At 41.5% G+C, this 24,840-nt stretch overlaps 1 protein-coding gene across 2 annotated transcripts; it reads left to right on the top strand.

Moving 5' to 3' along the window:
• The first annotated feature begins 4,752 nt into the window (after nucleotides 1-4,752).
• Nucleotides 4,753-24,650, top strand: LOC146468256 (uncharacterized). 2 transcript variants are annotated; one of them, XM_085124851.1, is made up of 14 exons: nucleotides 4,754-5,099; nucleotides 6,215-6,332; nucleotides 7,322-7,354; nucleotides 7,569-7,595; nucleotides 7,705-7,740; nucleotides 7,900-7,965; nucleotides 9,240-9,320; nucleotides 9,670-9,705; nucleotides 10,068-10,180; nucleotides 11,210-11,264; nucleotides 15,195-15,372; nucleotides 21,750-22,006; nucleotides 22,659-22,765; nucleotides 23,099-24,650. In XM_085124851.1, the coding sequence occupies exons 1-14, from the start codon at nucleotides 5,005-5,007 to the stop codon at nucleotides 23,319-23,321; spliced, it is 1,425 nt and encodes a 474-aa protein (XP_084980977.1). In that variant the 5' UTR covers nucleotides 4,754-5,004; the 3' UTR covers nucleotides 23,322-24,650. The 2 variants fall into 2 exon arrangements, with proteins under 2 accessions (XP_084980978.1, XP_084980977.1); XM_085124852.1 differs by lacking the exon at nucleotides 7,705-7,740 and having other exon boundaries at nucleotides 4,753-5,099.
• Nucleotides 24,651-24,840: the final 190 nt, after the last annotated feature.

Below are 24,840 nucleotides of genomic sequence, written 5' to 3'. Positions count from 1 at the left end.
AGAGACCAGGGACAAAGAAATAGCCCAGAAAAGATGGAGCGTGCATCAGGGCAAAAACCAAAATCCTTTCCATTTTTTGCCAGGCCGTTATTTGCATTTAAAAATGATCCCAAAGGGAGTTTTACGACACGCCGAGATCCCTAGCGACATCAAGGAGTGAAAAATGCCGACTTCAAAATCTGGGCTTTTTTGACCAAAAACTGTGGGCTTACCCCTTGGCAAAAAGTCGATTTTTGGACGAAAAACAAACGTTCTTTAAAAAGATTCCAATCGAAACAGTAGCTCCGAAAACGTCCCCTAAGAAAGGTTTTAGGTCTCCTAAGGGACCAGGGACAAAGAAGTAGCCCCGAAAAGATAAACGGTGCATAAAAGCAAAAACGAAAATTCTTTCAATTCTTTGCCAGGGCGATATTTGCACTTAAAAATGATCCCAAAGGGAGTTCTACGACACTGCGAGATCCCCAGGGACATAAAAGAGTGAAAAATGCCAAGTTTTAAATTTGGTCATTTTTGACTAGGAACCGTGGGCTTACTCCTTGACAAAAAGTTCATTTTTGGACGAAAAACAAATACTCTTTTAAAAGCTTCCAATCGAATCAGTAGATCTGAAAACGTCCCCTGAGACACGTTTTAGGTCTCCCAAGGGATAGCCTGGAAAAGATGGACTGCGCATAAGGGTAAAAACGAAAATTCTTCCAATTTGTTACTAGGGCGTTAATTGCACTTAAAAATGATCCCAAAGGGAGTTTTACGACACGCTGAGATCCCTAGGGACATAAAGGAGTGAAAAATGCCGACTTTAAAATTAGGTCAGTTTTTACCAAAAACCGTGGGCTTACCTTTTGACAAGTAGTCGATTTTTGGACTAAAAACATATATTCTTTTAAAAGTTTCCAATCAAATCAGTAAGTCTTTAAACGTGCCCTGAGACTCGTTTTAGGCCTCCCAAAAGACCAGGGACAAAGAAATAGATCAGAAAAGATGGAGCGTGCATAAGGGCCAAAACAAAAATTCTTTCAATTTTTTGCCAGGGCGTTACTTGTATTTAAAAATGATCCCAAAGAGAGTTTTACAAAACGCCGAGATCCCGACTTCAAAATCTAATCATTTTTCACCAAAAACCGTGGGTTACCTCTCGGCAAAAAGTCGATTTTTGGACGAAAAACAAATATCTTTTTAAAGCTTTCAATCGAATCAGTAGATCCGAAAACGTCCTCTGAGACACGTTTAATGTCTCCCAATGGAGCAGGGACAAAGAAATAGCCCAGAAAAGATGGAGCGTGCATAAGAGCAAAAACGAAAAATCTTTCAATATTTTGCCAGGGCGTTATTTGAACTTAAAAATATTCCCAAAGGGAGTTTCATGACACGCTGATATCCCTAGGGACATGAGGGGGAGAAAAATTCCGACCTGAAAATTTGGTCAAATTTGGTCATTTTTCACCCAAAACTGTGGGCAAAACCCTTGGCAAAAAGTCAATTTTTAAACAAAAAAACAAATATTCTTTTAAAAGTTTAAAATCGAATCAGTAGATTCGAAAATGACCCTGCGACACGTTTTAGGTCTTCCAAGGGACCAGAGACAAAGAAATAGCCCAGAAAAGAAGGAGTTAGGATAAGGGCAAAAAAGAAAATTCTTTCAATTCTTTGTCAGGGTGTTATTTGCCCTTCAAAATCATTCTTCAGGGAGTTCTACGACACGCCGAGATCCCTCGGGACATAAAGGAGTGAAAAATGCCGACTTTAAAATGTGGTCATTTTTGACCCAAAACCGTGGGCCTACCCCTTGGCCAAAAGTCAATGTTTGGACAATAAACAAATATTCTTTTAAAAGCTTACAATCGAATCAGTAGATCCGAAAACGTCCCCTGAGACACGTTTCAGGTCTCCCAAGGGACCAGAGACTAAGAAATAGCCCACAAAAGATGGAGTCAGGATAAGGGCAAAAAAGAAACTTCTTTCAATTCTTTGTCAGGGTGTTATTTGCACTTCAAAATTATTCCTAAGGGAGTTTTAGGAAACGCCGAAATGCCTAAGGACATAAAAGAGTGAAAAATGGCGACTTCAAAATTTGGGCAAATTTGGTCCAAAACCGTGGGCTTACCCCTTGGCAAAAAGTCGATTTTCGGACAAAAAACATATATTCTTTTAAAAGCTTGCAATCGAATTAGTGGATCCGAAAATGTCCCCTGTAAAAGGTTTTAGGTCTCCCAAGAGACCAGGGACAAAGAAATAGCCCAGAAAAGATGGAGTCAGGATAAGGGCAAAAAAAAAAAATTCTTTTAAATTTTTTGTCAGGGTGTTATTTGCACTTCAAAATTATTCCTAAGGGAGTTTTACGACACGCCGAGATCCTTAGGGACCTAAAGGAGTGAAAAATGCCGATTGGAAAATTTGGTCAAATTTGGTCATTTTTGACCCAAAACCGTGGGCAAACCCCTTAGCAAAAAGTCGATTTTTGGACAAAAAACAAACATTCTTTAAAAAGCTTCCAATCGAATCAGTAGCTCCGAAAACGTCCCCTAAGAAAGGTTTTAGGTATCCTAAGGGACCAGTTACAAAGAAGTAGCTCCGAAAAGATAAAGGGTGCATAAGAGCAAAAACGAAAATTCTTTCAATTCTTTGCCAGGGCGATATTTGCACTTAAAAATGATCCCAAAGGGAGTTCTACGAAACTGCGAAATCCCTAGGGACATAAAAACTAGAAACTAGACTAGAAACCGTGGGCTTACTCCTTGACAAAAAGTTCATTTTTGGACGAAAAACAAATACTCTTTTAAAAGCTTCCAATCGAATCAGTAGATCTGAAAACGTCCCCTGAGACACGTTTTAGGTCTCCCAAGGGATAGCCTGGAAAAGATGGACTGCGCATAAGGGTAAAAACGAAAATTCTTCCAATTTGTTACCAGGGCGTTAATTGCACTTAAAATGATCCCAAAGGGAGTTTTACGACACGCTGAGATCCCTAGGGAAATAAAGGAGTGAAAAATGCTGACTTCAAAATTTGGTCATTTTTCACCAAAAACTGTGGGCTTACCTCTTGACAAAAATTTGATTTTTGGACAAAAAACAAATATTCTTTTAAAAGCTTCCAATCGCATCAGTAGATCTGGAAACGTCCCAAGAAACACGTTTTAGGTCTCCCAAGGGACAAGGGACAAAGAAATAGCCCAGAAAAGATGGAGCGTGGATAACGGCAAAAAAAAAATTTTTTAATTTTTTTTCAGGGCGTTATATTGCTCGTAAAAATGATCCCAAAAGGAGTTTTACGACACGCCGAGAACCTTAGGGACATAAAGGAGTGAGAAATGCCGACTATAAAATTTGGTCGTTTTTAGACGAAAAACAAATATTCTTTTAAAAATGTCCAATCGAATCAGTAGATCCGAAGACGTCCCTGTCTCAGGGAAAAAAAATAGCCCAGAAAAGATGGAGCCAGGATAAGGGCAAAAAAAAAAAAATTTTTTTTTCAATTCTTTATCAGTGATTCCCAAGGGAGTGTTACGACACGCAGAGATCCCTAGGGACATAAAGGAGTGAAAAATGCCGACTTAGAAAATTTTTCAATTTTTAACCAAAAACCGTAGGCTTATCCCTTGGAAAAAGTCGTTTTTGGACGAAAAACAAATATTCTTTTAAAAGCTTCCAATCGAATCAGTATGTCCGAAAAAATTCCTGTGACACGCCTTTTGTCACCGAAGGGACAAGGTACAAAGAAATAGCCCAGAAAAGATGGAGGGCAAAAAAGAAGATCCTTACAATTCTTATTGAGGTCATTTGCACTTTAAAATGATTGATAAAGGAGTTCACGGCACGCCGAGATCCCTTGGGTAATAAAGGGTTAAAAACTGGCTACTTTAAAATATGCTCGTTTTTGGCCTAAAACCGTGGGCTTACCCCTTGGCAAAAAGTCTCTTTTTGGACGGAAAGAAACATTTAAAAGCTTCCAATCGAAGCAGTATGTCTGTAAACGTCCCATGAGACAGGTTTAAGGCCTCCCAACGGACGAGGGACAAAGAAATATCCCACAAATGATGGAGTCAGGATAAGGGTAAAAACAGAAAATTGTCTTTCAGGGCGTCATTTGCATTTAGAAATGATTTCCAAGGGAGTTTTACGACTCACAGAGATCTGGCTCAGACATTAATGAGTGAAAAATGGCGACTTTAAAATTTGGCTATTTTTGACCTAAAACATTGGAAAATAGTCGCAGTTTGGATGGAAGAGAAATATTCTTTGAAAAGCTTTCAATCGAATCAGTATGTTCGAAATCATCCCCTGAGACACGTTTTTGGCCTCCCAAGGAAGCAGGGACAAAGAAATAGCCCACAAAAGATGAAGTCTAGGTTAGGGTAAACAAGAAAAAATTCTTTCTCAGGGCGTTATATATTTATAAAACACGCCGAGATCCCCAGGGTCATAAAGGAGTGAAAAATGGTGACTTCAGAATTTGGTCATTTTGACCTAAAACCGTGGACTTACCCTCTGCAAAAAAGTCGATTTTTGGACGGAAGACAAATATTCTTTAAATACTTTCCAATGGAATCAGTACTGGGGTCTAGCGGGAATTGTTGAAGTTTCGCATTACGAGATATTGGTCAAGGGGTTGGCGAAGGTTTTTTAAAATATGCGTTGCATCTCCTATCCGGATTCGCGTGGTTCGCAGACTTTTTTTTATCCTGAGGATCCCTGACTCCTAGTTCGTGACGTGTCGGTCACGTGAGCGTTGCATGTTTTCTTCCCGCCAAAAACGGCTAAAGAAAAAGCGTGAGAAGCTCAGGAGAAGCGCATCAAGCGACCTTTTTTAGTAAGCCTTTTTGTTCTTGTCATTCTGATTCCTTGATTCGCTATTCGCCTCTCTTCACAGTTTATCCATAAATTTTCAGCTGTGAATATGAGAGCCGCAGACAGGCTGAGTTGTTGATTTGACACAGGTCAATAGTGAAAGATTAAACCTTGTGAGTTGGGTACTTGGGTAACGCCCCCACGAGCGGTTTGACTGAAATGCATCAGCTCAAAACATTCAAAATGAATGGAAAACGTATGTTATCTTCTCTTCTTTGCATGCTTCTCTGTTGCCTGGTTGAAAGCACTAGAAGGTACGTACGTACAATGTTTACAAATCTAAATCAGTAAATGTTTTGTTCGTTGTGTTGGAAAACGTAGTGAAGAGTAGTGAAGCTTATAAGCCTACAAAGTACACAAACTTCACGCGATTGGTATTGTAGGAATCTACACCTTTCTCTAGCTGTCTCTCGAAAAAAAGCCAACATGAGCAAGTTCCACTTACGATAGCAAAATACGGTGTATATTATAGACACTGATATGGAGAAATTCCTGGGAAGAGACACGCGCCGCCTGATGTCGGCGGCCATATGTTCCATTGTATGCTGTTCGGGGCAAGATTTCCAGCCTTTGTTACAACACAGAAATTCACGAAATTAAAAACAAGAAAGCCGACATTAAATTACCAATATAAATCTCCATCGAGCGGAATGCCCAACGAAGTTTTACTTTCCAGTTGTTGTCACGCATTCTTTCTATAAACAGCTGTTGTCACGAAAGGCCTTTTTGTAAATAAAATAGTTATTGGCAAAAGTACAAATAGTCAAAAAATAAATCCCTTGCCCTACCCTAGCGCCCAATTTTAAGGTCAAATGCCATCTTTCCAAAATAAATGTTCCAATGTGAGGTATACACTATTTAGACTGTTGGAAACTGGTTAATTTACATTCATGAAATTTTTAAAATTAATTTTCTATACACACCTTTGAAAACAATGTAAAGTTTCTGAAGACCCTTTAGACCCTTTATGGTGAGTCAATTGCTCACAAGAGCGATATTTTTCAGTCAGTGGATCAGGAACCATTCATGTGTATTCCGTTGGACAAAAACTGGCACTTAAGGTTAAGTTCAAATCCCCACCCTCTGGAAGACCTTTCACAACAAATGACAGAACTTCTCCCTGGGTACAGAAATTAAAATGGTCAAATGCCCGGGATTTGCCCTGCATGGTTTGGGGATGTTTGACGGTTTGAATTGATTAGGGCAAATGTATTAAAACTACCCCTTCATGCAGGTTCTAAGAATACTTAACAAAACAAAAAGTGTGATAGTTCAACAGTAACAATTTGTTTACCGATAAACCATCTCCATCATTTGTTAATGGTATTGCATTGGACTTTTCTTAAATGTTTTTTTATTGGTCATTTAGGAATCCTCCCAAAATAGTCACCAAGGGTGGAAACCTTGTCTTACAAGCTGGTGAAGATGGCAATATTGTGTTTGAACCTGGGCAGGGAAAGCAAGTCCTCATTGGTGGAAATGTATTGGTAAGAGAAAAATATTGTGAGCAGTAATATTCAACGCCTTAACCCCAGGGGGGATACTCGGGTATAAACATGACGGGGGGTCCGACATAGCCTAATATTTTGCACCCAAAAAAATACAAGACTGGAAATTTTGGACCCAAAAAAATGCATGACTTTTATACCCTAAAAATGCAATTTTAAGAACAGTATACATACTGCCTTTCTGCTGAAAAAGAAACAAAGTGTCGTGGTCAAGGTTGACTAGTTTTGGAACATAGAATGAGGAAATGTTTTTTTTGTGTTTTATATATCGTAACCATTAGCCTGGCGGAAATTAGAACCCAAAAAAATATGCGCAGATTTTTTTAGACCCAAAAAAATACAGGAGTTGAAAATTTTAGACCCCCCAAAAAATATGTCGGAACCCCCCGTCACGTTTATACCCGAGTATTCCCCCTGGGGCCAAGTAATCTACATACAAATGCAGCTAATGTAAACCCTGTAGACCCCATCTTTCCTAGTATTGTATTCGTTTCATTCAACTTATTTACTTTGGTTTCTCTTCAATTTTTACCCACCGCTTTTCTTCGTATTTGCTAAAACAGAAGGTTTGAAGTGTCCTTTCTAAACATTACCCCAATTAAATTAGCAAGACCTGTTAGAACATCATGCTACAGTTCCTGTGGAACTGCAGAACTGCACGGAAGATCTGAATAGATTATGCAACTAATTTGAACAAGGTCTACAAAATTACTGGAGGGATTAGTTTACCTCAATTAGCATTCTCCTAAAGCTTTTAGTTTGTATCAGATTGAATGCAGTCAATTTTCTGAAGCCCTGGTCTTACAAACAGGGCCTGAAGGGCCTGACACTTGTTGTGAGACAACAGTAGCACCATTAAACCTTTTTCATACAAGTGGCAGGCCCCTACTGCAGTACAGGTAGTCTATTTATAATAATACTATTTTCAATAGTATTTTAATTTTTTATTTTATTATTTTTGTGGACAGAATTCATCTGGAACTACTGGTGCCAAGGGAGAGGTATTTGTTTTCATTCTACCAACTGCAGAAGTCACGTGATATAAATAAATTATTCAGCCTGCAAGATCAGATGCCTTTTTCATCTTTGTAAAATATGTTTCACAGGTAACAGTGTCTGCTCTGGCACGCTGTAAATTATAATGAGTATGGAATTTAGTGCAAATTATGATAAAAACAATTATTGATAAATATAAATTATTCATTCTGTTTATAGAAAGGGGATCAAGGAGTTCAAGGACCTGTAAGTCACAAATTTAATGCTTAATAAAATAATTATTAAACATTTAAAATTAAAAATGGTATTAAATAAAAACTTTTATTTCATTTCTTGGCCTTGCCTTTTCTCTCAGCCAGGAAAAACTGGGGACACCGGGAAACCAGGACAGGTTAGTTTCAACATATATACCTAAGTTCTGTTTGCTTATTTTTTTGTCTAATGTGGTTTTTCATATTTAATGTTCTATCATCACTGTGAAGCATGTTTTTGCAGCTTGTATCATTAATGAATGTCTGTTAAATTTCTTATCCTTGTTAAACCACTCAAGAATGGCACCAAAGGAGACAAAGGAGAACCAGGCCCCCCAGGACCCCCAGGACAAACCATATCTGTGGTAATTTAACTTGCTCATGCAATATATTATAACCCTTTTTCTCAGTTTTTGAAAGTTATTATAAATTACAACTTACAACTTAACAGATAGTGTGAATAATTTAACTTAATTCTCAGGTGTTCAGGGAAGCGGGAAGGGGTTGCATGCCAACACTGGTCGTCAAACCATTTTGGAAGACCAAGGCTTCCAGTAGCTGTTTTTTTTTTCTTGCACATTTTAAAACACAACCATTTTTAACGGCAGTCATGTTTAGATCAGCGTGACAGTCACTCACTGTAGAACAAGAAAAAGTTGAGATTTCTAACATATTTGATGTTTTCTAATTTTCTTTCAATTAACTAATAGTATTAATTTAATATACTCTTTTTAACAATTCTTCTTCATTAAATATTGAAATTAATTGAAATTATTTCAATTAATTTTCGTTCAGTGGAGGCGACTTTCAAGAGATTGAAAAATCAAAGGTGACGTCCCTGAGGCACATGCCCTTAAGTTACCCTATGATGTAAAGTATATGAAATGATTCATATAATTATGAACTGCAGATGTAGATGAAAGTGAGAAGTGATCATCACAGTGAATTTTCCAATTTATGTAATTGGAAATTAGAGGCCTGAAAAAAATTCAGGCTTCAATGGGATTCGAACCCGTGACCTCCGCGTTACTGGTGCGATGCTCTATCAACTGGGCTATGAAGCCACGCATTGGGAGCAAGGTCAATTGTGGGTTCCCATTTTCCAGTGAGAGGAGTGAAATGCAATTTCCAATTGCATAAATTGGAAAATTCACTGCGATGATCACTTCTCACTTTCAGTTACCCTATGTATACAACAGCAGTGCAACTGGCTGATCCTATTCTAAGCAACCTTGCAATGTGATTGGCTGTGCAAGAGCAGTGTATAACTATCAATAGACTGGGAGTGCAGCTGCATGTAGATACCAGGAAAATTGCAGAACTCACAAACCAACTGCAGGCCTTAGAAATAAACCATGGCTACAAAATTTCTTTGTTAAATAGATTGGTCACTGCATGGGTGATATAAAATAACTGAAATTACAGGGCTCAACCTGGTTCCCGCTACCCTGGGAATGATGTTGTTCAAGGGCTCACTAACTAACTCAGTAACTACAGTGTAGCATGCACACAAGGCTTTACACATGCAAAAATCTTTTTTAATATATTCCCTTGCAAAATCCTTCACTGCAAGCTTGATCCAGTTTGATTATTATATGATGTATTGTATTAAATTTATTTAATGATTGTCAATTTTCAGAATGGAACAGTCAATGTGACTGGACCTCAAGGGCCTAAAGGTGAACCTGGTCTAACTGGCTCCAAAGGAAGCACTGGGCAGGTGAGCACTGATTTTGCACCATACACTGTATGTTGAGTTTTCTTTTTATTCCTTTTGATTGGAGTTTCATTTGTAGAAAACAGGGGTGCAGAACAATTGGCTACTTAAGGCTTTGCTGAATGCCTACTTATTAGCAAGTTACTCATAGTTATCAAACTGCAAGTTACTTAATAACCTAAATGAACAAGATCATCCCAAGACACCCTGTTGCTCAAGTGGTAATTAAGTCAGTATTCCAATGATGTGCGTTAATAGTTCACTGATTTGACTCATTTAAACAGGTTACACTAATTTACATATACCACTTTTACTGTCAAATATTAACGTTTACTTACATGTCTTGTTTTAGAAAGGTGCCACAGGTGAACAAGGACTTCCTGGAAAGGTATAGCTCTGTTTGTTTTTGGAATGGTGCCTGCAACCTTTGCCACAAATGGTTAGAATCACATGGCGAGCTTAGTTCTAATTGCAGCATGGGTCACAATAACCCTTATTTATCTCATGAGAATTAATGCATACAGCTTTGATCCCCTTCTCCTCAATAATTAATTTTATTTCAGTTAGTTTAAATACGGTGCCCCCAATAAGAATGGCATGCATGGCTAAAAACATTCAACATTGGTATTTTTTAAAAGGAGGTTACTAAAAGTTATTACTTGTATTTTCCCAAGATAAACAAGGATAATATGTAATGTTGTTATAATTATCATTGTCTGTTATGGAAATGGATTGATTTCTTTTTTGTAGAATGGAACTGATGGCATTCAAGGCCCTCCTGGTGTAAATGGAACCAAAGGAGATACTGGTGCTCAGGGCCCACCAGGGCCATTATTTAATACCCTGAATCAGTCCACGTTCAGGTATTCAATGTTTTAGTTACAGTATGTAAACTCTTCCATTAAAGTGGCTAGCATATACTTTATAAGTTCAGATGATTGAGATTTCCAAAAGATCTCTTTATTAAGAGTAAATGAAAAAATAACAATTAAAAAAGATAATTATATAAACTACTTGCAACCATATTCATGTACATTTATTTAAACTGAATTATTGGATAATGCAATTACAGAGTTTTGATTGCTTAGTTGCCAGAGTTATCAGCCATTAATTATTCCTGATCAATGCCCAAGAAATTGCAGCCATCATTGATTGAATTGATCAGCAGGATTTAACTTCTACCAATTTTATTTAATTACATTACTCAGTTGTTTTGAATAAAACAAGTATGAGCAGAATAATTTAGTATTAGTTTTACTTATCATAGGGATAAACAAATAAATAAATGCTAATATCGTTCTGCTCATGCTTGTTGGATATGGGGAGATTGCCAATGAGGTGTGACTTAATTGATTGTCTAATAAGCTCATATCCAATGCACACTCGTGGAGATATTGTTAATAAATTATCTGTTCTTAAATTATTCCGTATTATATTGACTGGTGTCTGTGTGGTGCAGATGTCTGGGAAAATACCAGTAGGAGATCATTGGCACGGTCTTCTGTCGATAGCTCTTACATCAAGACATTAACAAAATTAATGAAGAAAATTTGAATACCTGGAATTTATCTCAATTTCCTTAAATTTAGATAATTTAAACCAGGGGCGTTTAAAGGGCGATTTAGACGGTACGATTTTCTCTTACGACTGTCGCATGCGATTTCTAGAGCATGCGACATGTTAAAACATGTTTTAAAATCCTACGACATTTTTCGTGTTGTGTGCATCTGTCGTAAGGATGTTGTAGGTTGATTTACACTACGCGATTCGTGTTGTAGGCATGGCGTAAGCGTGTCGCATGCGACAAATCGTAGGCAAAATCGTACCGTCTAAATCGCCCTTAATAATGCTTACAGTAACAAGTTCGTGTAGTTTGAGCTGTTTTCTTTTAGTTGTAGGAATTCCAGTGATTATGGCTCAGTCAGGTTTATGTCAGGAACTCTTCAGGTACTTAAACTACTCTTATTAATAATCTTTTGTCAGTTATTCAAGTTAACAGAAAGTCTATAAAAGGCAATGTCATATGAAGTTTAAATTACTTCTGGTTACTACTGTTGACAACCAGCACCACCATTACTGCTTGCTAGGGCTGTTAAACTGGTCGACTGCCTTTGCTTGGGGTCTTAAAATTATGGTGAATACATCAGGACCAATAATTTATTTGTCTTGTGTAGACTCGCTTTAAATCTAATAAAACACGTGGTTTGACTGCTACTACAACGGCTACTACAGTACCACAGCCACCACTATGGCTAACAACTACTGCCACTGCTACTGCAACTGCTACTGCTGAGCACTGCTTCTTCAATGGCTACTACCAATGCCACCGCTACTGTTCACTGCTACTGCCACAGTGCTACTGCCACTGCCACTGCCACTGCCACAGTGCTACTGCTACTACTACTGCCACTCCCACTGCTACCACTACCGCTACTACTACTGCTGCTGCTGCTGCTACTGCTGCTACAACTATTACTACTGCCACTCCCACTGCCACTAACTGCTTCTGCCACTGCCACTGCTACTGCTACTGCTACTGCTACTGCTACTGTCACTGCCTGCCACTGCCACTGCTACTGTCATTGCCACTGTTATTGCCTCTGCTACTGTCACTGCCACTGCCACTGCCTCTGCTACTGTCACTGCCACTGTCATTGCCACTGTCACTGCAACTGTCATTGCCTCTGCCACTGTCACTGCCACTGTCATTGCCACTGCCACTGTCACTGCCACTGTCATTGCCTCTGCCACTGTCACTACCACTGCCACTGTCACTGCCACTGCCACTGCCTCTGCTACTGTCATTGCCACTGTCACTGCTACTGCCACTGCTACAGTCACTGCCACTGCCTTTGCCCCTGCCACTCTCACTGTCATTGCCTCTGCCACTGCCACTGTCACTGCCACTGTCATTACCACTGTCACTGCCACTATCACTGCTACTGCCACTGTCACTGCCACTGTCATTGCCACTATTACTCCTACTGCTACTGTCACTGCCACTGTCACTGTCATTGCCTCTGTCACTGTCCCTGCTTCTGCCACTGTCACTGTCGCTGCCACTGTCATTGCCTCTGCCACGGTCACTGCCACTGCCACCATCACTCTCACTGCTACTGCCACTGTCACTGCCTCTGTCACTGTCACTGCTACTATCAGTGTCATAGCCTCTGCCATGGTCACTGCCACTGCTACTGTCACTGCAACTGCCAATGCCACCGTCACTGCCACTGCCACTGTCGTTGCCTCTGTCACTGTGACTGCTACTGCCACTGCCACTGTCACTGCCACTGCTACTGTCATTGCCTCTGACACTGCTACTGCCACTGTCACTGTCACTGCCACTATCACTGTCACTGCCACTGTCATTGCCTCTGTCACTGCCACTGCCACTGTCATTGCCTCTGCCACTGTCACTGTCACTGCCTCTATCACTGTCACTGTCATTGCCTCTGTCACTGTCCCTGTCACTGCCACTGTCACTGCCACTGCTACTGTCACTGCCACTGCCATTGTCACTGTCACTGCCACTGTCACTGTCACTGCCTCTATCACTGTCACTGCCACTGTCATTGCCTCTGTCACTGCCACTGCCACTGTCATTGCCTCTGCCACTGTCACTGTCACTGCCTCTATCACTGTCACTGTCATTGCCTCTGTCACTGTCCCTGTCACTGCCACTGCCACTGCTACTGTCACTGCCACTGCCATTGTCACTGTCACTGCCACTGTCACTGTCACTGCCTCTATCACTGTCACTGCCACTGTCATTGCCTCTGTCACTGCCACTGCCACTGTCATTGCCTCTGCCACTGTCACTGTCACTGCCTCTATCACTGTCACTGTCATTGCCTCTGTCACTGTCACTGCCACTTCCACTCACTGCCACTCCTACTGTCACTGCCACTGTTATTGCCACTGTCACTGCGACTGCCACTGTCACTGCCACTGTCATTGCCACTGCTACTGTCACTGCCACTGTCATTGCCACTGTCGTTGCCACTGTCACTGTCATTGCCTCTGTCATTGCCACTGCTACTGTCACTGCCACTGTCATTGTCACTGTCGTTGCCACTGTCACTGCCACTGTCATTGCCACTGTCACTTTGATTGGCACTGCTACTGTTACTGCCACTGTCATTGCCACTGCTACTGTCACTGCCACTGCCACTGCCACTGTCACTGCCACTGTCATTGCCACTGTTACTGCCACTGCCGCTGTCACTGCCACTGTCATTGCCACTGTCACTGTCATTGCCACTGTCACTGCCACTGCCACTGTCATTGCCACTGTTACTGCCACTGCCACTGTCATTGCCACTGCTACTGTCACTGTCACTGCCACTGTTACTGCCACTGCTACTGTCACTGCCACTGTCATTGCCACTGTCACTGCCACTGCTACTGTCACTGCCACTCTCATTGCCTCTGTCACTGCCGCTGTCACTGCCACTGTCATTGCCTGTCACTGCCACTGCCACTGTCACTGCCACTGTCATTGCCACTGTTACTGCCACTGCTATTGTCACTGCCACTGTCATTGCCACTGTTACTGCCACTGCTACTTTCACTGCCACTGTCATTGCCTCTGTTAATGCCACTGCCACTGTCATTGCCTCTACCACTGTCACTGCCACTGTCATTGCCACTGTTACTGCAACTGCTACTGTCACTGCCACTGTCATTGCCTGTTACTGCCGCTGTCACTGCCGCTGTCACTGCCACTGTCATTGCCACTGTTACTGTCATTGCCACTGCCACTGTCACTGCCCATGCCACTGTCATTGCCACTGTCACTGTCATTGCCACTGTTATTGCCACTGTTACTGCCACTGCTGCTGTCACTACCACTGTCATTGCCACTGCTACTGCCACTGCTACTGTCATTGCCACTGTCACTGCCACTGTCACTTCCACTGCCACTTTCACTGCCACTTTCACTGCCACTGCCCCTGTCACTGCTACTGCTGCTGTCACTGCCACTGTCATTGCCTGTGCCACTGTCTCTGCCACTGTTACTGTCACTGCTACTGTCACTTCCACTGTCACTGCCACTGTTACTGCCACTGTCACTGCCTCTGCCACTGTCACTGTCACTGTCATTGCCACTGTTACTGCCACTGTCATTGCCTCTGCCACTGTCACTGCTACGTCCACTCTTTGCCACTGCTACTGTTATTCCCACTGTCACTGCTACTGCCACTGTCACTGCCACTGTCATTGCCTCTGCCACTGTCACTGCTACCTCCACTCTTTGCCACTGCTACTGTTATTCCCACAGTCACTGCCACTGCCACTGCCACTGTCATTGCCTCTGCCACTGCCACTGGCACTGTCATTGCCTCTGCCACTGTCACTGCCAGTTCCACTGTCATTGCCTCGCCACTGTCGCTGCCACTGCTACTGTTACTGCCACTGTTATTCCCACTGCCACTGCCACTGTCACTGTTACTGTCACCGCCACTGTTACTGCCACTGCCACTGTCACCGCCACTGTTACTGTCATTGCCTCTGCCACTGTCACTGCCAGTTCCACTGTCACTGCCACTGTCATTGCCTCTGCCTCTTCCACTGTCACTGCCACTACTACTGCCACTACCACTGTCATTGCCACTGTTACTGTTACTGCCACTGCCACTGCTACTGTCACTGCGACTGCCACTGCCACTGTCATTGTCATTGCCACTGTCACTTCCACTGTTTATACCACTGCCACTACTACTATTGCTACTACCACTGCTACTGTTACAGTGCTACTACTAGCTATAAACTTTAATTAATGGCCTGGATAAAGGTCTGTGTTCAGGTTAAAAAGTTATTTAATTAATCACTTTGTCAATTACATAAGGATGTTATATGCACAAATTCTTCTTGTAGGTCTGTACAAAACTGGGATGGCAGAAACTGGCATTTGAGGACAGTCTATGCCAGAAGAATATTCCAAGAATGAACCATGAAGCCTTCCTATCTGCAACATTTGGCATTCTTCTTCAATTTAATGGCAATATGCTTGTTAATCTAAGCCCTAACATGAACCTCACAAACATCACAACAGGTATTGTTTACCTGCAAGGACTAATATGCAATTGTCAGTTGAAACTCTGAGACCCTCTGTAGCCTGGCACAGGGTGGGAATTTGCCTGGAGGGCTTTCCAAGTGCTACAATCGTGGACAAATCTCGTTAAGAAAAGTGCGAATTTTGCTCATATATTCCAATCTATCTTAAAGAAAACACCGCCTGGAGAGTACCAAACCTTCACCTCCCTCAATGTTGCTTTCAAGGCCGGACGATGACCCAGTCTTTTTTTCAGCGGCAGAACAACATTGATGAGGGAGAGCGGGGGGCTGTGTTGTTGACGTATCATTGTAGCGCTCGAATTTGGAGATTGACTGACAGTTTCTTAACCCTATCGTCTACGATCGTAGAAGTCCCGTAGTCAATTTACTATTACTATAAAACATGATAATTTATTAAACTAGGAAACACCAGCTGACGAAAGGTAGCAAGCAATGAATCTGAACCTTTTTCATACTTTCTGAGTAAAATTGAACTAGTTAGACTATTTAAAATAATGAAATAAGCGAGACAGTTGACCAGGATCATCATTTTAAGAATTGTATGACTGATGAAATCAATAGTTTCCATTGGGTGGGAGGGTGTACATGTTTGTGTGGTGCCCAAGAGTATATGCTTGTTTAGTCATTTTGGTCTGAAAGTCTGAAAACAGGTATGGATTCTAGACACCAGGTCTGAGAGTGGATATGGTACATAGTTTGGTCTGAAATAGGGTGAGGGTTTGGAGAACCAAGCCACACACTCCTACCAAAAATTCCGAGAAGTACCCTGCAACAAATTCATGCTCAAATATGTAGGAAAACATGCTTTGTCATCAAGTTAAGTAATTTCATTTAAAACGAAACTTTACAGGAAGCCCACTATAGAAATAATATGAAATTAAATTAATTAACTAAAAGTTAAGGTTATTGGAGTCAAAGTTACTGAGAAAGCGTGTCCTAAACAACGGGTATTTGACAAAGGAGATGCTCCTGTCAGAATGGTTTTTGTAACCTTTCAAAGACAAGAAATCAGCAAATGCGGTAAGAGACACCAACTTAATGATCTCAGCTGAAAGATTGATGCTGATGTCCATCCTGTCTACACAACTCAGAAGATCAAGGTGTAACGACAGGCGGAAAGACACAGAGTCCGCAAAACACAACTTATTTATTCCGGTTGAACAGCGACAACAAAACTCCAAGATGGCTTCCTACAAGCTCGGTCACGTGACACGCAAGGCGGGAACTAGACTTGTACTTCATGTAACCATACTCGTTACATCTCCCTTCCTAAGTCTAATAGTTTAGTTTATGCATACAGAACGTTAATGATAATAAAAAAGCAATAACATAATGTTCAAATCTGCCTTAGAAAGTCTCCTATGTTAAAACGCCCCTGCAAAAGTACATAATAAAGCCAAATTGAAAAAAAGGGCAACAAGGCAGAGTCAGTGTCTTATTTCAGCACTCATAATCTTTTAACCACACTGGGGGGCGGCGGTCCCGCACTGGACGACCTTCAGTATGAGGCCCAGAAACCACTGGTGATGATGGTATCATTGCCTGTGGCGGCTCAGCAGGACTTGACTCTACCAGTTCCATTGGATCGGTCATGTCGAGGTTTGTCTCCACTGACTCCGGTAACTCCTCGGGTGTTGCTCTGAGCCATTTGCGGTTCCGACGATAATGCTTTCCGTTCACTTCAACCAAGTAGGAACGGGTCCCCTCTTCTCCAATGACGCGCCCCAGTGACCATTCCTTCTCGCGTGGCAATCGCATTCTAATGGCATCACCGTCAAGCAATTTTGGCAGTTCATGTGAGTGACAATCATAGTAGTATTTCTGCTTCTGCTTTCTCATCTTGATCTTTTCGGGGACATCAGTTATCACCTGTGGAGTTAACAATTGCTTGGCTACTGGGAGACGGGTGCGTGTTCGCCTACCATATAGTAGCTGAACAGGAGAAGCATTCATACCCTCAGTTGGTGTGTTGCGCCACTCAAGTAACGCCAGCAGAGGATCACGCTTATCAGCTCGGGCTTTGGTCAGCAATGACTTGCAAGTCTTAACTGCATTTTCCACACGACCATTACTTTGTGCGTGATAAGGGCTTGATGTGACGTGGTGAAAATCCCATTCCTTACTGAAGGTCTGGAAATCTTCACTGTTGAAGGGGGGCCCATTGTCACTGATGAGAGTCACAGGAATACCATGCCTGGAAAACCACGCCTTTAGAATGGTGATAACACGGTTGCTGGTGGTGCTACTCATATCTTGCACTTCAAAATAGCCAGAGTAGTAATCAACGGCTATCAAAAATGAATGCCCGTCCAGCACGAAAAGATCAACACCAACTTTCTGCCATGGCAAATTAGGCACATCATGAGGCTTTAAAGGCTCTTTACATTGTTCGGGCTGATAACGGTTACAGATTCCACACCTTGACAAGTGATCTTTGAGCTGGGCTGTGATTCCAGGCCAGTAAACAATGTCGCGGGCACGACGCAATGTTCCTTCTATTCCAATATGTGATTCATGCAGGCTCTTTACAACACCAGAACGCTCTTTAAATGGTATCACAAGGCGATGACCCTTGTATACCAATCCATCTTCTATGGTCAGCTCATCACGGCTGTTCCAATACAGCTCAATTACTTGCCTCCGACGCCGGTCATATTTGTGAGCTTCTGACAGGGTCTCTGGCCAACCCTCATGAATAACATCAGACAGGGTCTGTAATTCTTCATCCTGAGCAGTCTCCTTGCGCAGCTCTTCCAGGCGAGTGGGGGAGACACTTAGATCTTCACCATTTTTAATCTGCTCTAACTCAAAAGCGAACAGTCGTTCTCTGACAGAACGGACGTCACTGTCCTGGGTCTGACTCACTGGTTCCTTTTCCAAGTAAGCGCGACTTAATGTGTCAGCCAAGAACATGGTCTCTCCTTTCTTGTATACCACTTGGATGTCATAGTTCTGTAAGCGGAGACGCATGCGTTGGAGGCGTTTTGGCAAACTGTGGATTGGCTTCTTGAAAATGGTTTCCAACGGCTTGTGGTCTGACTGCACAATTACATTGCTCCTTCCAAAAATGTACTGATCAAATTTCTCACAAGCATAAACTATGGCGAGTAGCTCTTTTTCAATCTGCGCATAGTTTTGTTCCGTTTGAGTCATCACACGAGAGCTGTAAGCCACTGGGCGCTCCTCCTGTAGCAGAGCTGCACCAAGTCCACTTTGGGAAGCATCGCATTGAATGACCACTGGCTTATTCACGTCATAGTAGGCAAGTACAGGTGCAGATACAATCATTTCCTTGACATGGGCCACAGCATCAGTATGACTTTGCAGCCAACACCACTCAGCATCCTTTTCAGTGAGTTTTCTCAAGACTTCTGTTTCTTCGGATAGACGTGGGAGGAACTTTGCCAAGTAGTTCACCATGCCCAGGAACCTACGTAAGGACTGGACATCAGTCGGGTCTGGCATCCCCACAATTGCCTCAACCTTGTGTGGATCTGGTTTCAGTCCCTCACGGGTTAGAATGTGTCCGATGAAGGGAACTTCTTGCTGTCTCAGTCGGGCTTTCTTCTTGTTCAACTTCAGGTTTCTCTCACGGCAACGGTCTAGGAAGGCACGCACATTCCGGTCATGGTCTGTCTGCCACTCAGCAGGTGTGTTGCCAAATCCAACGATCACAAAATCATCTGCAATTACTTCTACTTCTTTAAGCCCCTCAATGTGCTCTCGCATTTTGCGCTGCCAAACTTCCGGTGCACTATTGATGCCGAATGGCATTCGCTTCCAACGGTAGCGCCTGAACGGGGTGTTAAACGTTGTTAAACTACTAGACTCATCGTCAAGTTCCACTTGCCAGAAACCATTACTGGCATCAAAAACACTGAACAATTTTGCCCCATTCAGCCTAGTTGCAATCTCTTCAATTGTCGGCATCGGGAAGTGTTCACGCTTTATGGCAAGATTCAGATCCCTGGGATCCAAACAGATGCGTAACTTGGTTTCCCCCTCAGCTTCGGTGGATGGCTTGGTCACCACTAGCATACTGGATACCCAGTCAGTAGGATGGTCGACTTGTTCGATTATGTTAGCAGCTACCATTTCTTCGAGTTTCCGCTGAACTCGCTCAGTCATCGCAACAGGTAAACGCCGCGGAGGATGCACTACAGGTCTGATGGACTCGTCTGTTACAATGTGGTACTGTCCGTCCAACTTTCCAAGGCCTTCAAATACATCGTCATACTCTTCCAGCAATGGCTCTGTGTCGGACTTCAGTACATTGACGCGTGGATCTCGGTCACTGTCTAGAATCTTTATCAAGTTCATTTCCAGCATTGTCTGCTTAGACAGTATGGGCTCATACCCATGGCCCCTGACTACATTGACTTCAATTTTGTGTGCGTTTCCTTTGCGGGAGACATACACTGTGGCTTTGCCCTCGATGGGTTGCTCATCTCCATTAGCTAAAACCAGGATTGACTTGCCGCGTGCATTGAGGAAATTCAAGTGCAGATCGCCAGTCACCTTCTTGTACACATCCAAGGGCAAAAGATTGCATTCAGCCCCCGTGTCCATCAAGAAGCTTACATCGTGACCTGAAAGGGGGTTAGACTCTTTTGATACAGTGAGGGTAACCATCTCACGACCTCCGTTTCCAACACCTGCGGCACTTAAATAAAATCGCTCTCGGACAGAAGACACCTTGCTTTTTGCTGGGCACTTGACGACAAAATGATTCCTTTTTTTACAATATGCACAAATCTGGCCAAAGGCAGGGCAGCTACGTCTTTCGTGGTTCCTACCACAGAATCTGCAGTCCTTGATCCAGCCACTGCTGACAGATGGGACATTTTCTGACTGCTCTTTCTCTTTCTCTTTCACAGCACTCAATCCAGACTCAGCAGACATAACTTTCATTTGAACAGCCGTACTCTCGGCGGCACGAGCGATATCTATAGCTTTCTCAAGAGTCAATTTCTTCTCTTTGAGCAAATTTTCACGTACCTTGGCAGTTTTGGTACCTGTCACCAGTCGATCCCGGAGAAGCTGATCGGGTGTGATTGACTCGAAATCACAATTTGCTGCAATTTGGCGAAGCTCCGTCAAATATTGATCAACAGTTTCAGATTCCCGCTGATCCCGCGTAAAGAAAAGAAAACGTTCGTAAATAGTGTTTTCCCTGGGAATGCAATACTCTTCGAACTTGCTTACAACCGCAGCGATTTTCTTCGCGTCGTCTGGCGAGGCCCACGTGAAAGTACGAAACACCTTGTTCGCTTCTTTTCCAATTACGGCCAAAAGTGTTGCTACTTGGCGTGCTTCTTCCTCTTTATCTAGCTTCGTAGCCAGCCTGTAATTATTCCAAGCAGAAACCCAAGTTCGCCAATTGGACGCTGTCGAACCATCGTTTAGCTCGAGTATGTCAGGAGGAGGTATTTGGAAATTCGCCATGGTTATCAAACTTGAAGCCGGACTTTCGCTATTTTGAACACTGGTTTCAGGCATAAATTCGGTAGCTTCTGCCACAACTCATTCCTTTTCGTGACGTGTGGATCCGGGAAACTTCTGACACCATGTAACGACAGGCGGAAAGACACAGAGTCCGCAAAACACAACTTATTTATTCCGGTTGAACAGCGACAACAAAACTCCAAGATGGCTTCCTACAAGCTCGGTCGCGTGACACGCAAGGCGGGAACTAGACTTGTACTTCATGTAACCATACTCGTTACACAAGGGAGAAATCAAACCAAAGGAACATAAATCTCCAATTGTAAACGTTGTTTATTATTTCAAGTGTGGTCTGTGCGATGCAGACTATGTTGGCTTTACAAGTCGACACTTTAATACATCAACGTGTGGAGGAACACAAGCGATCAACAATCGGCAATCGTGTAAAGCACGAGAATGGAAAAGATCCATAGACTATTGCAAGCAACTTTAAAATCCTAAAAAGGTGTCAGAGCAAACTCGACTGCTTGATCTTCGAGATGTTTTTAATTCGCGACCTAAAGCCGAAACTGAATAAACAATGCGACTCGATACGTGTGAAATTATATGTTTAATTATTTCACTTTAAAATTAAAATACCTTTTATTGTTTTTAGCATTCCTTTTTTTTATCATTCACGCTATTATTTTCTTGTATTGGTTCGAATTAGATACTTTGGAGCTTTTTAAGTCAGTATCTCATTAGTCCTTTCACAATTGTATATATTAAGCACATGTTAATTTTACTTATCTTGAACTTGAAAATGACCGTCAGACGGTCGAAACATCGTTCTTCTTTTTTAACGTTAACTTTTATAGTAAAATCTGTTTTGTTGTTGTTATTTATTTATTTATTTATTTTTGTTTTTAGATTATCAACCAAATGGAGGTCGTAACAACACTCAGTATGTTGAAGGTATAATGGGCCAGGCAGTTCAGCTTAAAGGTCAGGAGTACATCAACTTACATGGTATTCCAGCAGGATTCTGGAGCGGCGATGAATGGTCTGTGATGGGCTTGATGAAATTTAATGATGATGGTGTACTGGGAGCCAGCAAGGAGTTAGCTGTTCTTGGAGATGGAGAGGCGTCAAGCGCCAAAGGATTTCATCTTGGTTTAAAAGATCAAGTACATATTAAGATATATCATAACAGATTTGATAAATCAACATATTTGTGACTGTCACAGTAATATTTTCCAGCCTTCCCAGGTTACACAAAGAGTAAAACAGAATGGTGTTTTTTTTAATTTGTTTGTTGAAATGTGAGTGAATGATCTGTGTTACTAGAAGAAAATGTAAAAAAAAATTTTTGATCAATAATGATTTCTTGAAACATAAAAAAAAATTGTTTCAAAAATAGTTTAAGAGAATATTCACACTGCATAATTTTCACAATAATTCACCCTGTAACCCCCATGGATTAATTAATTATTAATCAATTGTTAATGAAGAGTATTTAAAGTTAAGTTGTTGTGGATCTTTGAGGTACATTTGTCTGTCTATGATGACTTTCTTATGCTGATATATCCTAATATATCCTTAGTTCATTACATATGTTCCATTTACATTTACCGCTGTTAACTACAAAATTTAAAACCAAAAAATACCCAAAAAACAAACAAACAAATAAATCAAAGCAAAAAATACTACAAATACTACCACCAACACTAATGTGACTGATGTAAATAGTAATTTATTATTAACTATCATGTATATTGTCAAATGTTAATGGATTTCGTGTGTTATAACATGGTGTACCTCCTTGTTTTCTATCTGTAGAAAGTACTGTATGGTTTCTATAACAGTGATGTTGAGGGACAAAATAAACTATACTACAACAGGTGGTATCATGTGGCATGGTCTTGGAGGAAAAGCAACAAAATGCGGTAAGAGGACTCTGCCTCTGAATTTTTCGTGGGGTTGTGTTGCTCAGTTCTCTAAACTCTGGACCCTATTTCAGACCAAAATATGTTATTTTCTGGTACCCTTTTCCTGACCAGGCCTCTAAAACTATTTTCAGACCTGGTCCCCAGAAGCCATAACGTTTTCAGACTAGGTTCCCCCTCCCCTTTTCCTATGGGAGCATACAAAGAAATTATAACGGACAGTGAGTTCTTTACAGTAAAATAATCTATTTTCCCTTTCTTTTTTTCATTTTATCAGTTAATACCAGCTGTTGTCTTAAAATGACTGCTTTAAACATTTTTTATCTTAAACAGGAAAATATTTATTGATCAAGATTTGGACAAACAAGACAACTCTCTGAATGCCTACAGTGGAATAGGTGGGAAAACACAAATTGGAACATGGTGGAATGGAAATAATGGAAACGTTAAAACTAATGTGGAAATTGATACTCTATATATTATCAACAAAGCAATGGACTATGCCTTCTATCAACAGCTGTGTTTTGCGAAGGCTTTACACTATCAGATGCCTTAAAGAAGACCAGCATATCTTACTAACATTAGAAACAGACTACATTGATCTGATAGGCTTCTAGCAGTGTTTTTCTATAAATAGTCAAGTGGGTGAGCTATCATATTGAGGGCCCGTTTGTTTGAAAGTGATTAATGTTAATCCCTGTAAAAAATTAATGGAGCTTTTCATCTCGCTTATTCAAAACGTTTTCCAAAGCTAGTTTTAAGCTAATGACAAAGAAATGGCTAAATAAAAACTAAAGGATAAAAATCTTTTGGAAGAATCTTTATTGATTAGTCATTAAACTTGTATCAAAGTCATGTTAACCTATGACTAGCGTAATCGGGCTTGAACGACTGGGCCCTGGTGTTTGAAAGAACCCTGGTTGGAGTGAACAAGCTGAAGGGAGTCTGTAGGAGAGAAGGGATAGTAAAAGGGACTGTAACTGACTTGTTCTACTTATTATTCCATCCACGAATCCGTAAACTCACTGACAATTCACTTAAAAATGGCAAAAATCAAGAACAAATACAGTCGAAGCTCTCCTTGCGACCACTCTCGTAAGCGACCAGCTCTAGTTGCGACCACCATTGTGAAACCCCGTTTAAACTGTCACTTAAACTCTGTAATCAAAAGCTCTCGTAAGCGACCGCGACCACTTTTGGAAATTACCAGCTGGTCTTTTCCTTTGTTTTTAAGTTCTTGTAAGCGACCACTCAAAGATTCTGATACGTATTACGGCAACTCTTTAATAACAGTATACACTTCGCGATCAGATTTACAGTAGTATAGCACTGTCTAACAATGTTCGTAGATCAAGATCTCGAAACTAAAATTCAAGAGGATTTGCGGCTGGATCAAGACCGCTTTTTCCAACTGGAAAAACGACCACGGCCTGAACCTGAATCACGACCGCTTTTTCCAATTCCCGAGGTGGTCGCTTACGAGAGCTTCGACTGTACTCCGCCTCTCCTTTGCTGAATGCATGTAATTATTATAAATTCCCACATATGACAGATTTACGTTTAGCTCTTCTGCTTGACTATCTAGGAAACAATGCTACTTGTCTCATCATTTCACAAGTTACAAGTTACCGGTGTTATAATATTCGTAAAGTGCCTTAGCGGTCTTTGAGAATGGGTATAGGAATAGGTACATGTGAAATTATTATAAACTGAATCAATGCAATTCCAGGTATTTGATTGGCTTTAGCGGCCATGGTTTATGAGCCGTTATACGATGCCCGAGTAATAGCGACCACTAAATTGTATTCTGGTTGTTTTCACAAAGTGTAATCAGATATCTAGCAATATTTCTTGATAGTTTTTAATAAAACAATTATTCCATTTGGGCTTGTTGGATATGAGATGATTATATCCAAGAAGGCGTTACGCGCGCTCGTGGAATACTTGTTAAGGTTACCGGATACCTTCGCGACTACAGTCGAACCTCCCTTTCCATCACTATAGATGGAACCTTTCGTAGGCGACCACCTCTCGTAAACCACCACCTCCCGTAAGCGACCACTTTACAGCGGATG

This window comes from Pavona decussata, unplaced genomic scaffold (genome assembly GCF_977016875.1).
Source record: "Pavona decussata unplaced genomic scaffold, jaPavDecu1.1 SCAFFOLD_133, whole genome shotgun sequence".
NCBI lineage: Eukaryota > Metazoa > Cnidaria > Anthozoa > Scleractinia > Agariciidae > Pavona > Pavona decussata.
Note: the sequence above shows the minus strand (reverse complement) of the source record. Positions and strands in the feature narration are given on the sequence as shown.